Genomic DNA, 16,106 nt, shown 5'->3' on the forward strand with positions numbered 1-16,106 from the left:
CACACACACACACACACACACACACACACACACACACACCCTTAGTGTACCTGGTAGCCAACAACAAAAGAGAATGAATCACTCAGCTGTACGCTAGCCTCTGCTCTCCTAGAATGGAGGTAAGAAGCAAACACACCCACCCTTCCTGGTATTGGAGCACAGAGTAGCCACAGATTAGGTCAGAGCTCCAGTATACACCGTGACTGAATGTGGTGGTGACCTTTGAGAAAGATGTCCCATCAAACGAGGGGAAACAACAGATTGAAGTAACCGAGTATGTGACATTACATGTCACATCAGAGGGAGATAGCACACAGACCCGCTGCCCTTACACTTTTGCCTCGAGCCCAAAGACTTGGAACTGAACTCTTGAGCAAGGCAAACCTTTCTTCCTTAGCTTGCTTTCTCTCGTGCATTTTGTCGCAGTGATGGAGAATAACGAGCAGGGGCCCATAACTTCACTGGACTCAGGAACTCATTTGTCCTCACATGTGGAGCTGGCACACGAACTCAAGTGCCCTCAAGTGTGTCCTCACACTCCAGAGCACTCCAGAGCCAGGCCATCCATCAACAAGCCTTCTTTCTTTTTTCCACACTGTGACACAATTTTTTAAACAAAATGTCACCCTCAGGATATACAAAACTGAACCGGCAAAGACAAAAACTTCAGAAAAAAAAAATCAATTATCCATTAAGTCATTGTGGAAAGTCTATCTGAAAACTCGGGGTCGTGGGGAATGTCAACGCTGCACCTAAATTTTTAATAAACTATAAAGGATGGTGTTAAAAAAGGAGACCTTTTCAAATTCAGCTAGCCCTGGACAGGCTCTCAAGATGACTCGTCAGAGAGTGGCGTGCTACTGACAGGAAGCGTGGGCGAGTTATTCTCTTCGGACTAAAGCAGAAATCCGAGGCAGGAGAAATGAACCCTGCTAGGAACTTCAGTTAGGGGATTTTATTCTTCAGATGGGATCTCATGTAACTCAGGCTGGCCTCGAACTTGCTATGTAGCTAAGCGCCCTTCTGTCTCTACCTTCCAGCATGCTGGGACTATGCCATGGCCGACAGGATGACCCAGGCAACCCTGTTTCTGTAAGGACTTGTATTTCAAAGACTGGGAGACTCAGGAGCCCTCAGACTTCCAATAGGTCATTTAAGATACTGTGGGGAGCATGATGGGAGCCTCCAACACAGTGCAAATCCACTTAGATCTTCTCTGGGCATTGTGTGGAAGGGTCCCATGTATGACTCCATGGGAAGACACTCTGAACAGAGAGCTTAACCAGGATGTGTGTATCTACCTCAGAGAAGGCCTAAAACACTGAGAAAGAAGTGGGAGAGAGATGGGCAATCAGGACAGCTCTAACAAAAGCAGCCTGTGTGTGATTAGCCAATGGAAACTGCTATAACTGCAATGGAAATTACTAGAGAAACATGTTTTTCTCCTCCCAGAGAAAGAGCCCAACTTATTCTGGGGCATGGTGTTTGAGGCAGATTCCATATACACTAGATATAATAACACAGAGAAGGCTATACACGCTGTCTTCTTCATGCAGATAGCAGAGTATCGAGTTCTCCAGAGGGAGAACTTCATCCCTGCCGTGTTCTCTGCTTCTACAAAACAAATGCCAGGAGATGGCAGAATCACATCTCTATGAGCCTCACGAGAAAAATGTCACCTTAGAGAGCCATCATCCAATGACCCCCATCTGTCAGATGCTCAGTGGGCCTGAACACAGCCTATGGTTGGACGCATGTTTGGTAGAAGTCTCAAAAGAAACCAGCTGGCATATTAGTCCCATCTCATCCGTGAGGAAACAGAACAGTGTTTGGAGATAAACTCATCAGTGGGAGGCAGAGCTGGGGCTCCATAATGTGTCCCCAGCCGCTCGGGATCCTTTAATCATTGAATTTTTTGTAGTAGCTTTATTTTGTTTTATTTTATGCTTACCCATGTCTTCTCGTTGCTCTAAAAGAAGATATTATCTTTGAAATAAAGCACCAGTAAGACTTCCCCATAAAATGAAACCCCAAGGCGTTGAATAAGTTATGCAGTAACAGGAAAAGATCCATAAAGGACTGAGAGAGACCCTACCGAGAATGCCTGTGGGTAAACTAGGAATGTTAATCAAGGCAGAATTCCATACTAGGGTTTATATGTGTGTGTGTGTGTGTGCGCTCAATGGGGTGCATGTTTGTGGGGGTGCATGTTTGAGTACGGTCCACGCATGTGTGTTTATGTAAAAGTTACATAAACCTTTGGTGTCGCTTCTCAGTTCTATCCATTTAATTTTTGGTGGTAGAGTCTTTTGTTGGTCTGGAACTCTCCAAATAAATAATTTGGCCGGCCTGGGCATCCTCCTGTCCCCACCACCCCAGCACTGAGATGACAGACACATGCCACCATAGCCAACTTCTGGACTTGGGTTCTGTGAGGAAACTCATGTTTGCACAGCGAACACGTCACGGACTGAGCTACCTATCTCCCAGTCCACTGAGTTCACTGCATCCTTACGAGCATCCGTCAGAACTGGAGACATTCTGCACTTACAGGAGGCTCCTCCATCCCATAAATCACATGAGTTACAGAATTATGTTCAATATGATTTGGTATCTGGTACCAAATCTGTAAAGAAAGGGACTCTTGGGTCAAAATAGCAGAGGTTATTTAAAGCAACTGGAATGGGAGGTGGAACATAAAAAGATCATTCTAGAAATGAATCACCCATAGCAAAGAGTGGCTTCCACTCCTCTCCAAATAGGACTCATGTCACTACCGACAGTTCCAGCTGCACAGCTGTGTGGACAATGGCAGACAGCCCCAGGACCAGTCCTTACCTGGAATGTTGTGTATAGTGATGGCCAGGATAAGCAGAGCGATCCTCCTCCAGCTGCTCACCCCAGGCTGCCCGGAGTTCCCTTGCACAGCCCCTGAGGGGGCAGTACCCTCTGGGAGGCCAGTGACTGCCACCTTCTTCCTCTGGTATATCTCGCCGTTCTCATTCTTGTCTGTGCATAAGGAACAGAGAGAGAGAGGTTGTAAAAACGTGCACTCTGCAGCCTGGGCAGGCAGCAGCAAGAGGACACCTCCAAGCCAGGGACGATTCTACATCTAGACTGCCGCAGTCCGAGCATCCCCTCTTGCTGGCTCTAGCACCCCCTGGGACAGTCATTCAGCAAGGACTCAGGAACTAGACACTGTTCCCAGAGTCTAGGCTCTGAGAAGGATGCAGGTGCCACATAAGGAGAGGGAGGCTGAGGGTTGATAAGGAGCATAGATTGTGAAATCAGGCCATCATTTTTTACTTCATGACCCTGCCACACACCAGTTGAGTGATGCCTGCTAACCAGGGGTTCTCACTGCTCTGTCTTGTAGCTTCCTGATTGAAAACACTGCAGCAATAAAACAATTTCTGTTGTGAAGGGGTTGTAGGGAGTGAGAGAAGTCCTGGGTGAATGGGTGTTGTTGACATAGGTGCTGGTCATGCCAAGTACCAACACTTCAGCCCCATGGGAGTCCAGCCGTATATAATAACCCTGCCTCCTTGTCCAGCCATATATAATAGCCCTGCCTCCTTGTCCAGCCGTATATAATAACACTGCCTCCTTGTTCAGCTGTATATAATAGCCCTGCCTCCTTGTCCAGCTGTATATAATAACCCTGCCTCCTTGTCCAGCCATATTTAATAGCCCTGCCTCCTTGTCCAGCCGTATATAATAACACTGCCTCCTTGTTCAGCTGTATATAATAACCCTGCCTCCTTGTCCAGCCGTATATAATAGCACTGCCTCTTTGTCCAGCCATATATAATAACCCTGCCTCCTTGTCCAGCCATATATAATAGCCCTGCCTCCTTGTCCAGTCATATATAATAGCCCTGCCTCCTTATCCAGCTGTATATAATAACCCTGCCTCCTTATCCAGCTGTATATAATAACCCTGCCTCCTTGTCCAGTCATATATAATAGCCCTGCCTCCTTGTCCAGCTGTATATAATAACACTGCCTCCTTGTCCAGCTGTATATGATGACTTCCACTCTGTTCAACTCTCTACAATAAATGTGCTAAGTTTCTGCATCAGTGAGCCCACCCTACCCCATCCCAGCTTTTCTACGTTGTTGTCTGTATGTCTGTCATTTCTTCATTCTGCCACCACTCCAATGATAGCAATCCCTGGAACCAAGCAAGGACATGGCAGAGGGTTTGTGACGATGCAACAAGAGAATGCACGGGAGTGCTTGAAATAGTCTAAGTCCTGAATATAGGGATTGGTGTTGTTGGCAATATGTTCCCTTTCTCCCAGAACCCTCCAGAATTATGTGTGTGGCCCTACTCCTGGTCACCCTGAGACTCAAGGGGAATAACTCAGATGTCAGGATCAGCCAATCAGAGTCCCTCTCCTAGGATGCAGGGTGACTTGCAGGTGTGGGCGATTGACTTAAGAGCAGCTGCAGCAGATGGACAGAAGGAAGCAATGAGTTCAGTAAGCATGTAGCTAGAGACAGACAAAGAGACAGAAACACATAGTGGTCCAGGACCAGAAGAACACTCAGGGACTGAATTTCATATACTAAGCATCTGAAAAGTCCCCACTTTGATTATCAGTATGACATCTCAGAACCCAAATTCCAGCCTTGGGAGGCTGAGGCAAGAGAATCTCAGGTGCAAGATCAGGCTAGGATACATAAAAGACTCTGTCTCAAAAAAAAACAAAAAAAAATATTCCCTGGTTTACACTAGAGAGTCGCTGTTTCTTAGACTGTTGTCTTACTGGTGTTTCTTGGGTGCCTGGAGATCCTTGACTGTGGGAATGTGGAAGCTTCACACTCTGGGATGGTGGATAGATATGACACTATGTAGTCCATGCCCTTGACTGAGGGTGACAGGGACCCTCAACAGTCTTCCTTCCCATCTCCACTCAAAGAGCTTCCTTCTAAAAGTGGGGAATTCCTACTACGAACGGAAGGCAGACTTCCTCAGATCCAGTTTAGGTACACCAGGGAGCTGGTAATATAGTTCAGCAACTAAAAGCCCTTGCCAATCAAACCCAACAACCTGAATCTGATGTTTAAAACCCACAGTGGAAGGAGAATAACTGACCCCTGGGAGCTGTTCTCTGACCTCCATGCTGTGGCCTATGTGCCCTGCTCCACTGAGATCACATACTAAAAATATATAAATAACATTTAAAAGAGAAACAAAGCATACCTCTGTGGTCTCCTGGCCCTCATGTGTAATACTTGACCTAATGCCTTCGTGTGTGTGTGTGTGTGTGTGTGTGTGTGTGTGTGTGTGTGTGTGTGTGTGTGACACATGCACACGTTACTGACCCTCGGTCACAGCTTTACTGTCAAGCATATTAGGCAGGCTTCCTGGATGAAGGCATGTTTCTGGGTGCCTGAAGCAGAAGTGGACTCATACATCTTAAGGTGATAACATCTAGATGATTTGGACTGCGGAGCCTGACCAGGGGTCCCCAGAATTCCCAGCCCCCAGTCTAGAGGCATAATGGGACACTTGAGGGCTGTCCAGGAGTCTAGCTCCTGCTTCCCTGCTTCCTCTTCCCAGATACCAAGGCTGCGATTCTCTTCCCTGGACATCCAAAGACGACACCTGGAAGGCACAAACCTGGAGCCAGGAGCTGAGTAAACTGTCTGTTACCTAGACACAGCTGCCTCTGTAACACGACAAGCCCTGAAGTCTTCTCCGGGGTGGCGGTGAGCCATCTTTATCAGAAGCCACTTTCAAAAGCACAATCCTCTCTGCAGCCAAGCATGCACAGATGGTCTGGAGGCCTGACTGTGTCCTCAAGGATTCAAGACACATCTAGGGAGGTGAATTTGGAGCTAGCCTCCTCTTTCACAGCCCATGGGCCCGGCTACACGAGGGCACAGATGGTTTGCGCTCCCTGAGAGGGTGACTGGTTGAATCAAATGGACCCAGTGATGGAATCTCAGGCCCCCAGTGAGTACAGCAATGCTAATTAACAGATCATCAGCCATGAGAGAGAGAGAGAGAACAAAATCCCCAGATCTCACTGGAGATGAGTTCATTAGGATAACACAACAGGCAGAGTCTTACCTACTGAGTGCACACAGCTTCAGAAGAAAAGTCTTTGTTTCTAAGCTCTGTTACAAAACACAGTAACAGGAATGCAGAGTGGCTATGTACTGTGTGCATACAGACAGCACGGGCAGGCAAACCACAAGTATGGAAGAAGAGGCCTGCGGAGACAGCAGCTCATTCAACACTGCAATCACTTTGTACGTATGAGGACCTGAGTTCAAATCCCCAGAAGCCTTGTAAAAATCTAGCAAGAGGCTGGCAGTATGAATGGATGCCAAGTTTGATTCCTAGGACCGACATGGTAGAAGGAGAGAACCAAGTTCTGTAAGTCTTTCTCGGATCTCCAAATACACACCATAGCATGTATGTGTGCTTGTGTGCATGCGTGTGCACACACACCACACACATTAAATTATATAAATAAATGTTATCGAAGAAACGCAAGCCCAGCAGATACCTGTAATCCCAGTGAGAGCATGATGGGACATAGAGAAAAACAGGCTCCAAGACTCTCACTGGAGTTCCAGAACAAAGAGAAAACCTGTCTCAAATATGTGGGAGGCGCCTAAAGAAAGACCAAACCCCACAGTTGTCCCCTGACCACTACGCATGCGTTATGCACATATAAGCATGCACATACATGTGTGTATGAGGGTTTTACCTGCATGTATATATGTGTACCATGTGCAGACACTGCCTGCAAAAGATAGAAGAGGGCACTGTTTCCCTGGAAGCCAGAATTACAGATGGTTCTGCGTCATCATGTGGGCAATTAGAACTGAACCCAGGTCTTCTGCAAAAGCAGTAAGAGCACTTTAATTGCTGACCCATCTCCCCTGCCCTCAGAACCGAAGTCTTAGAGAGCCCTGTTACAATGTGTGGAGGCTGAAAAATGCAGGTCCATTTCCAGCTGTCAGTCAGAGCGTCTGGAGACTGACAGGCATAATTGTGCCTCCTAATTTAGGTGGGGGTTGCCTGGCTCTTTTGAAGTTAATATTGCTTGATGCCATCCTGATGGGTGGTCAGGTTATGCAAAAGGAGTACTTCTGCTCCTTTCTTTTGTAATGATGACATCACCTAGGGAAGGGTGCTTCTCAGTGTCTGTGACCTAGAACACCTTAGCTACCTAGACGACAGAATGCTAATGATCTGACTTCTCAGAGTTGATTGTGTTGAGTTACCCTTTCTATCATGCTAATAAAGTCTTTTGTTACCTTCTCCCCCATTTATGTTGGGTATAAAAGCTGTGGAAAAATAAACACGAGCAAATTTTCAGGATTTCAGTAATCACTTGGAATGCCCTTCCGATACTTTCTGTTTTCTGTCTTATCATTTTTATGTGCCTTCATATTCTTTACTTATATCTCTTCAATTCCCACGTCTCTACCCTGGCAAGAGGTATTTTTGTTGAGGCAGATACTTGACAACAATGCACATTTATGACAGTTTCTAATTAAGTTGATTCTCTGAGAAAAATAAGGAAAGGGGAAATATTAGTGGATCTTTTTCTTCCATGCTCTGTGTGTGTGTGTTTATACACATAAAAAAATTAAAGGTGGGTGGGTAACATGTATCTGTAACCACAGTGCTGAGGGGGATCTCCATGGCTCACCAACAAGTCAGCCTGGATGAATCAGGAAGCTCCAGATGTGGAGAGCAGTTGAAGGACACCCACGTCAACACGTGACCTCCGCATACACATGTGCACCTGCAGATGTGGACACTATATACATCATATATAATTATACTAAAGAGCGTGCGTCAGAAACGATATCTTCATACCCCCAGCACAGTTTCTTTCATCTGTATTTGCCCAGCCCCTTGTCCAGCTCCTGAATGTGGATTCTGTATTCTTGTGGATCTGGAGTCAGGGCCGTGTCGCTGCAAGGAGAAAGGATGAAAGGACCACATGTCTGCCACAGGAAATTGTTTGCTCCTCTATTGTTGAGATAAAACACTGTGACCAAGGCAACTTGTTAAAAAAGCATTTAATTGGGCTTACAGTTCCAGAAAGTGAGGGTTCAAGACGGTAGAGCGAAGGTATGGTGACAGGAACAGCAGAGAGCTCACATCTTAGACCTCAAGCAAGAAGCAGAGAACACACTTGGAGTGGCACAAATCTGAAAATGAACAAAGCCTGGCCCCAGTGGCACACCTCCTCCAACGAGGTCACACCTCCTAATCCTTCCCAAACCGTGCTACCAGCTGACAACAAAGTATCAAACGAGATGAACCTGTGGGGCCGTTCTCACTCAAACCACCACTCTGTTATTAGCTTCAGTCGGCTGGTGCTAGCGCTGTTCCTAGTTTCCTTGCTATACTATGTATGCATTTGATCATACCTACGTAGTGAGACTGTCCCAACAACTGACTCATGGGAGCATGTGGTCTAGAGCTTGATTCACAGAATGCACAACAGACTCCATGGCCCGGTTTTATATTCTGCTGTTGTGCTTGAGAGTATGGGAACATTTTCTCTGTGATTCTTTGTTAAATGGTCCTAGGGCTTTTTGCTTAGTTGTGAGCCAATTATTTGCCAAATTATTTCCTTTAAATTCAAGCTACTACTTCTGCTTTTTAGAGTGCTAAAAGTTGTAGCAGCCATCTCTTGCCACAGGGGGTCACATTTTTCTGTTTCTTCCCTTCCCTTCCAGAATGGGCACCCATCCTGGGAAAAGACCCTTTCTGTGTGACATGATGCATCACACATTCAACTTCATAGACCACGTGCATCAATGGAGCCTGTTACAGGGCTGGGTCAGTCGCAGGAAAGAGAGCAGTGCATGGAGAAGGGGTCTTATTCAAGCTAGGGAGAACCTTCACACGGACCTGAAAGTCTCTTGCATGCTTGGTTCTAACTAACTGCTGGCCAGCAACTGGTTTCCTAAATCTGAACCACAGAAAAGATTATCCTCTGAGCATTTTACACATTCAAAGACAAGTGTATACTCATATACATTTAAAAATAAATAGGAAAGGGGCTGAGAGCTGGTGTGGCAATGGCAGCACTTGCTGCTCTTCCAGAAGACCATGGTTTGGTTCCCAGCACCCAGGTCAGATACCTCACAATTGATATGGGACAGAAAGAAGATCGTTACTTTTCTCATACCTATTTTGTCTATCTCATATCTTTCGTTGAATATATCTATATGAATAATGCTTGAGTTTTCCACAATGAACAATAAATTTTCCTGCAGTAATCTTTGAAGTTTCCAGGAAGAAGATGGGGCCCCACAACAATGACTCCAGCTGGTTGATATGATGTCATGATGCTAATAGCCCTACTTTAAGACCAGTTTGGGGTACCAGCTGCTCAAGGTGGTTCCAACTTGGTTAGCTGAAATTGTGCACCTTCTTACAATGTTCTGGCCAAAATTTCAAATAGGAACCTCAGGAAAACCCTATCAACCATTCAGAGACTAATTACAATTATCTTAAGTATATTAAGTTTCAGTAATCTTAAATTTTTTACAGGTCCCCATAAGATTATCAGAGCCCCCAATCAGCAGGAAGTAGCCTGTAAAACTACACCCACATTCCCCAAAAATGGATTACGGATATTTTTCTTTGCTTAGAGTATTGGTTACAAGTTGTTATAAATAATGGTCAGGAAGAAGGCTAAACAAAGGAGATTAGATTCAGGATTTTAGTTTTTAAAAAAAGGGGGGGGGGACAATGGTCTTGTACCCTATAAAGATTTGTCACTTGTATTGGTTTAATAAAATGTTAATTGACCAGTAGCCAGGCAGGAAATAGAGGTGGGGTGACCAGAATAGGAGAATTCTGGGAAGAGGAAAGAGACAGTCTGCAGTCGTCATACAGACACAGAGGAAGCAAGATGAGAATGCCTCGCTGATGAAAAGTACCAAGCTACGTGGCTAAAACAGACAAGAATTATGGGTTACTGTAAGATATAAGAGTTAATAAGAAGCCTAAGCTAATATGCCAACCAGTTTATAATTAATGTAAGCCTCTGTGTGTTTCTTTGTGACTGAATGGCTGTGGGACCAGGCAAGACAGAAACCTCTGTCAACACACAATTACATGTAACTTAAACTCCAGAGGACACACACACCCTTCTGGCCACTATGGACAACTGCATTCATGGGTGCATACACATACATCTAGACATATACACATAAATAAAAGAATAAAAATAGACAAAGAAGAAAGTATTCCCTTCATTCACCCCTTCTGCTCTCTTTCTCACTGCTTCTTCAAACTGATTTTGCCCTTAAATTTGTAGAAAAGGTGAAGGCTTCAATAAGACAGGGTCAAAAACAGAAGTAACTTCTTGCCTTTAATATTCTGAGCAACTGAGTCCAGAAGGTTTAAGAGAGAAAAAGGATTTCCACAGGGGTGATTTTTGACTTGGTAGTAATTTTGCTGAATTACCTTTGGGACACATTCGGTATGTGAGTTGTGGCCCAACTGTCAGGAACTGACAGGTGGGTCAGCTGCACAGCGACAATAAACTTGGCCTATCGTTTGTCAAGAGAACAGTAAAAAGAGGGAAGGACACTCCGGGCATCTCCGCCCAGCAATTCCTCTTACTTCATGGAGTCTCTGCACCAATGGTGTCCTTGAATCTCACAGAGCCCTTTGAACTGACAACAGAGAGATACAAATGTAAGGTTCTGGCGTAAAAACCAATGTCAGAGCATTGAATCAATGTCATCGAAGCCTCATCAATTAAATGCAAGTTACGGGTGGAAGAGACCACAACAGGACTGGGCTCTATCTGCCTTGACACAGGGTCATAGGCCTCACTCAAAACATCCTCATCTATGTTTCTGATCATGAAATTATAAATACACGCAGAAGGAACCGTGGGAAACTGACCAAGTACACAGAATACGATGCAAGCCACCATGATCTCAGGGTCTAAAAAGTAACAACGGAGATTGGTGCACTTCCTTCTGCACCCCTGATGTGGTTGCACTGGGCTGAAATATCATATTACACGATGGTAGACTGCTCTTTGTTCCCACGAAACATAACAGAAGCACTTCCTTTTACGGTTAAATACCCTTTCAGGCATTGCCAAGCAATACAAATTAGTCCAGACTTTCTCATACCTCTGGGCACCAAGGCTGCTTCTGAATTGCTTCCTTATTAAATATCACTGCAAACACTAACCTATGCAACTGGTCAGAAATTTGGGAGGATCAGGAAGATGGCACCATTGACACCACTATGAGCAGCGTTTTGTCGATCTCATTGGTCAAATCTCCGTCCACACTGGGTATTTCTCAAAAGTGTGTCCGTTTATGGGATAGAGGATGTGGTATTTCCCCTAATTTCTATCTCTTTGACTATCGTTTCCCGCATTTCATTCCTCTTCTGTGAGACGCCCTCAGCCCAAATGAGGCCTCTTTAAGTAATTACCATGTGATTGGCTAATTCCTCACAGGCAGGTAATTTTCTGTGATCCACTTATATCTGTCAATAACTGATGAGGCCTGCCTGGTAGCAGTGGACGTCGGTATTATAGCCGACAGCTGCACCCACAACGCCGAGGGAGACATCCAGCACACTGTCTCCACTGGTTTGGAGCTCCAATGTGGAGATGCACGCTTAACATGTGTATGTTTATATGTGAGTGTGTGTGTGTGCATGCGTGCATGTGTATGTGTGAGCATGTGTGTCGGTGCCTGTGGGCAACAGAGGTTGGTGTTGGTTGTCTTAACCAATTTCCAACCTTTTTATTTATTTTGGGGCCTCTCTGTCTGAGCTTCACCATTCTGGTTAGATGGCTGGCCACTGCATCCCTGAGATTTTCCTGTTTCTGTTCCCTCAGCCCTGAGTTCTGGGGGTTCTAGGTATACACTACAGCATCTGACTTTTCTGAGAACCAGAACTCAGGTCCTCATGCTTGAACAGCTACGCCCCCCCCCCATTCCCACCGGCTCCTGCCCCCAGGCCAGCACACTGCATCCTATCTGACGCAAGGAACTGTACCCAGTCAAGAACCCAGGTCCTATGAGGAGCAAGGGTGGGAAACTAATCACATTCTGCGTGGAGCAGGCAGACACTTGCCTCTGTCTGGAGCCTGTTAAGGATGTTCTTCCTGTGCCTTCCAGAGCTCCCGGCCGGAAAAGATTCCACTGGGGACCAAGGAAACTTCATGGGAAGAGAACCGGAGTATTTGTCATGTTCCATTACTGACCTCTAGGCAGAGAGACATCTGGGCCCCACCCTGGAGCTTACGAAACACAACCCAAAGTTTATTTTCAACCTTCTTAGCTATTAAAGGGTCTTGCCATTATCACTCCAACAAGCACGGGCTGCACGATGATCTGAGGTCAGAAACTGCATATGTTGGGCGGCTCAGTCGATTTCCTGGGCTTCTCGGGCAGCACATGTTTTGACAGGCACCAAAAGCCGCCCCAGCTGTACCTTGAACACTTATGAATAAGCAAATGGGTCTGTGTAATTGGCAGAAATTAAATGTACAGCTGCAGAAGAGGCCGGCTCACTAATATCGAAAGATTTCTCATCCATTAAGCAAACCACCCACTAAAATGTACCTCATTCCTGGGATCCAGGTAAAATCATTTCTACTCTCAGGCAATAGAACCAAAATATCCACTAATATTAAAAGCCCATCTATCAGATCAGCTGCTCTACGTGAGAGGGACAAGCAGCCATCTCACGGACCTGGATTCACTCCTGGCTTAGTTAATTATGATCTCAGAAATAAATCCTGGCTCTCTGCTGCTCTGTAGACCACCCGGAACCAGGCCGCCCAGTGCAAAAGCCCCTGCATGCAAAGCAGACCATCACAGACTCCAGAGGGACCTTCATCAGCAAGACATCTGCATCCAAAAAGTCCCTGCAGGGCTGGGGAGAGGCTCAGTTAGTCAAGTGCCTGCCACACACCCATGAGGATCTAAGTTCAAATCCCCAGCATGTAAGAAGTCAGGCATGGTGCATGCTTGTGCTGGTTGTTTGGTTGGTTGGTTTTTTATTTTGTTTGTTTTGTCCTCAACTTGACACAAGCTACAATCATCTGGGAAGAGGGAACCTCAACTAACAAAATGGCTAGACTTGAAAAATTAACATTTTAGACAAGCCATTGAACAGTTTCTAGATCCCCAACTATGGTCCAGTCCATACGTGGAATGCTGTCCTCTGGGCAGGAAATGCTATTAGCACTCTGTATGTATGTAGCACACTTTTCTGTGGCTGTGATAAAACACCACAACCAGGACCACTTCTAAAAGAAGAAGCTTATCTGGAGCTTACAGGTCGAGAGGGTGAGAGTTTATAATGGCAGCGGCGGCACCAGGCAGACATAGCAGCTGGAGCCAGTAGCTGAGAGCTGGGAACTCACAAGCGGAAGCTGAGAGCATATACTAGAAATAGCACAGGTCTTTTGAAACTGCAATGCTTTCCCTCAATGACATAGGTCCTCCAGCAACGCAATACTACCTAATCCTCTCCCAAACAGCACCACCAACTGGGGACCAAGTAATTAAATGTCTGAGACTTATGGGGGACATCTCAATCAAACCACCATACATCTTAATCAAATTTGCTGTGACTACCCATAAGAGATGCTTAGGAAGGTACAAGGCCTTCTGGAAGATCAGCGATCAGCTTTGCTAATGCTCCGTCATAGGAGAAGAGGCGGCAGGGTCAACAGACCCTCCCTTAAGATTCCAGTCACTCCGCTATGCCCCACTCCTACATTCATTTAATTCCATCCCAGTCATCAAGCTCTGGACTTGAGCACCATCATCCCTTGGGTCTGTCATTAGTTCTCTGTCTGGAGTGTGTGGACATTTCTTCCTATTGTCCTATTGTCCCACTCTTAGAGCCCATCGAGCACTGGGCAGACCTATGCAGGACCCTTCCCTGCATCCAGGCACCATGAATATATAAGAGATTCTTTCTCAGTGCACACGGGAGGGGGAGAGGAGAGGAACTTTGCTGTGGGACAGTGGTCTGTACCCTGTCACTTGTATTTTAAATAAACACTGATTGGCCAGTAGCCAGGCAGGGTGACCAGGCAGCAAATACAGGCAGGGCAATGAGAATTCTGGGAAGAGGGAAGTTGCAATCTGTAGTCGTCACCCAGACAGAGCGGAAGCTAGACACAGAGCAAACAAGATGTGACTGCCTCCCTGAAAAAGGTACCAAGCCACATGGCTAACACAGACAAGAATTATGGGCTAATATAAGTTATAAGAGTTAATAAGAAGCCTGAGATACTAGGCCAATCAGTTTATAATTGATGTAGACCGCTGTATGATTTCTTTGGGACTGAATGGCTGTGGAAACCAGGCAGGACAGAAACTTCAGTCAACAGAACTTGAGATTAGAAGGCAGGGGTCCCAGCACCCACATGGGGCAGCTCACAAGTACCTGTAACACCAGCTCCCCTCTGACTTCTGTGGTTTCCTGCACACACATGGAAATACACATTTTTTTTTTCAAAAAGAGTTTTTTGTTTTGTTTTGTGTTTTTTTAAGACTGGGAGGTAAAACGAGGTTCCTTGGCAGGAACCATCATTTCCTTACCTCAGCTAAAAGCCCTTTCTGAGAGCATTTTTGCTCTCACAGCACATGGGAAATGTAAAAGAAAATACAGCCATGGCAGACAGATTGAGAAAAATACACTTCCCAAAATGAGGAGGCATGCCTTCACCAGCCCTGGGTCTATCTATCAAAACCACCCCTCCATTTTTCACTCCCATATCTCTCCTGTAAGTCCGCCATCTCATGACAATGGCAGTTCCTCCAACCAGGAGTTAACCCCGTCCTGGGGCCTACAGTTAAAATGAAACTAGGGAAACTTGGGGAGGAAAGGGTTTGGTTCAGCTTATTTCCAGGTAACAGTCCACCACCGGGAGGCAGGAGCTGATGCACAGGCCATGGAGGGTGCTGCTTACTGGCTTACTCCCCCATGGCTTGCTCAGTCTGCTTTCTTATAGAAGCCAGGACCACCAGCCCAAGGATGGCACCACCCAGCACTGGCTGTGGCTTTCCCTATCAATCACCAAATAAGGAAATACCCCACAGCCAGATCTTACAGAGTATTTTCTCAGCTAAGGTTCCCTCCTTTCCGTTAACTCCAGCTTATGTCAAGTTGACATAAAACTATACAGCACAACAGGGATGCCTCCTTGACATCCTCAGTCTCTCCCAGCACTCTCTCCCAACACTCATTCCTGTGAAACTCGCCCCAGACCTTCCTCTCCTTCTTAAAGACAAAAACAAACAAACAAACAAACAAACAAATGTATCCTGGGGCTTGGGTTTCTCCAGCCAAATCTACCTCCAGGCTGATGCAGGTGTCCCCGGAAGAAGGTTGGGACCGTGAAAGGTCTCAGTTGCTCCTGGCTAGGCAGGAGCCTATGCAGGTAGACCCCAGGATGCCTTCTGGCTAGGAAGGAGCCTATGCAGGTGGACCCCAGGATGCCTTCTGCCATGGCATGAACATGCCTGTTCCAGACACCACCAGCCTCTGACCCTGCTGTCAAAACGATCACTCAGTCTCCTGAGAGAACCCCATGGTATGCCCAGGCCAACACTAACCGAACTCTCTAGTCTATGAGACTGAGAGCCTGAGGGAAAGCCTGCTCTAACTACTCACAGAACGACTGGGTCCAGTCAGTGGGAAGCAAGTGCGTTTGCTGGATGACAGGCTGTCTCTTCGTGCCCTAAAATAATATACATTATTTTCCGTTAAAGTTCATTAAAATAATGCTTCTTTTTTAAATTATGAGGTTTCACTCTATTGTTCAGGGTGTCCCAAAGTTCCTGAGCCAAGGGGTCCTCTTGCCTCAGTGGCCCAAGCAGTAGCAGTACAAACATGCTGCAGAGCACCTGGCTAAAACGTCATTGGATAATATTATATATCCCTAGACTACAGAGAGTCCAGAAAACACTGATAACCACCAAGAAAAACTAAAAGCCACTTACCACCCAGTGGTGACTTTCTTTTTAAACACTGGAACAAGTTTTAAAATTTGTATACTAGGGCTAGAGAAAGCTTCCGTTGGTAAAGTGCTCGTCCCTAGGGCTTGTAGATC

At 46.0% G+C, this 16,106-nt stretch overlaps 1 protein-coding gene across 1 annotated transcript in view; it reads right to left on the bottom strand.

Annotated features, from left to right (window-relative positions):
• Slc39a11 (solute carrier family 39 member 11) overlaps positions 1-16,106 on the bottom strand; it is a 217,783-nt gene that overhangs the window by 529 nt on the left and 201,148 nt on the right. Inside the window, exon 6 of the mRNA XM_026780081.1 lies at positions 2,839-3,009. Within this exon, the coding sequence (XP_026635882.1) occupies positions 2,839-3,009 (171 nt within the window). The remainder of the gene's footprint in view (positions 1-2,838; positions 3,010-16,106) is intronic.

This window comes from Microtus ochrogaster, chromosome 7 (assembly GCF_000317375.1).
Source record: "Microtus ochrogaster isolate Prairie Vole_2 chromosome 7, MicOch1.0, whole genome shotgun sequence".
Lineage (NCBI taxonomy): Eukaryota > Metazoa > Chordata > Mammalia > Rodentia > Cricetidae > Microtus > Microtus ochrogaster.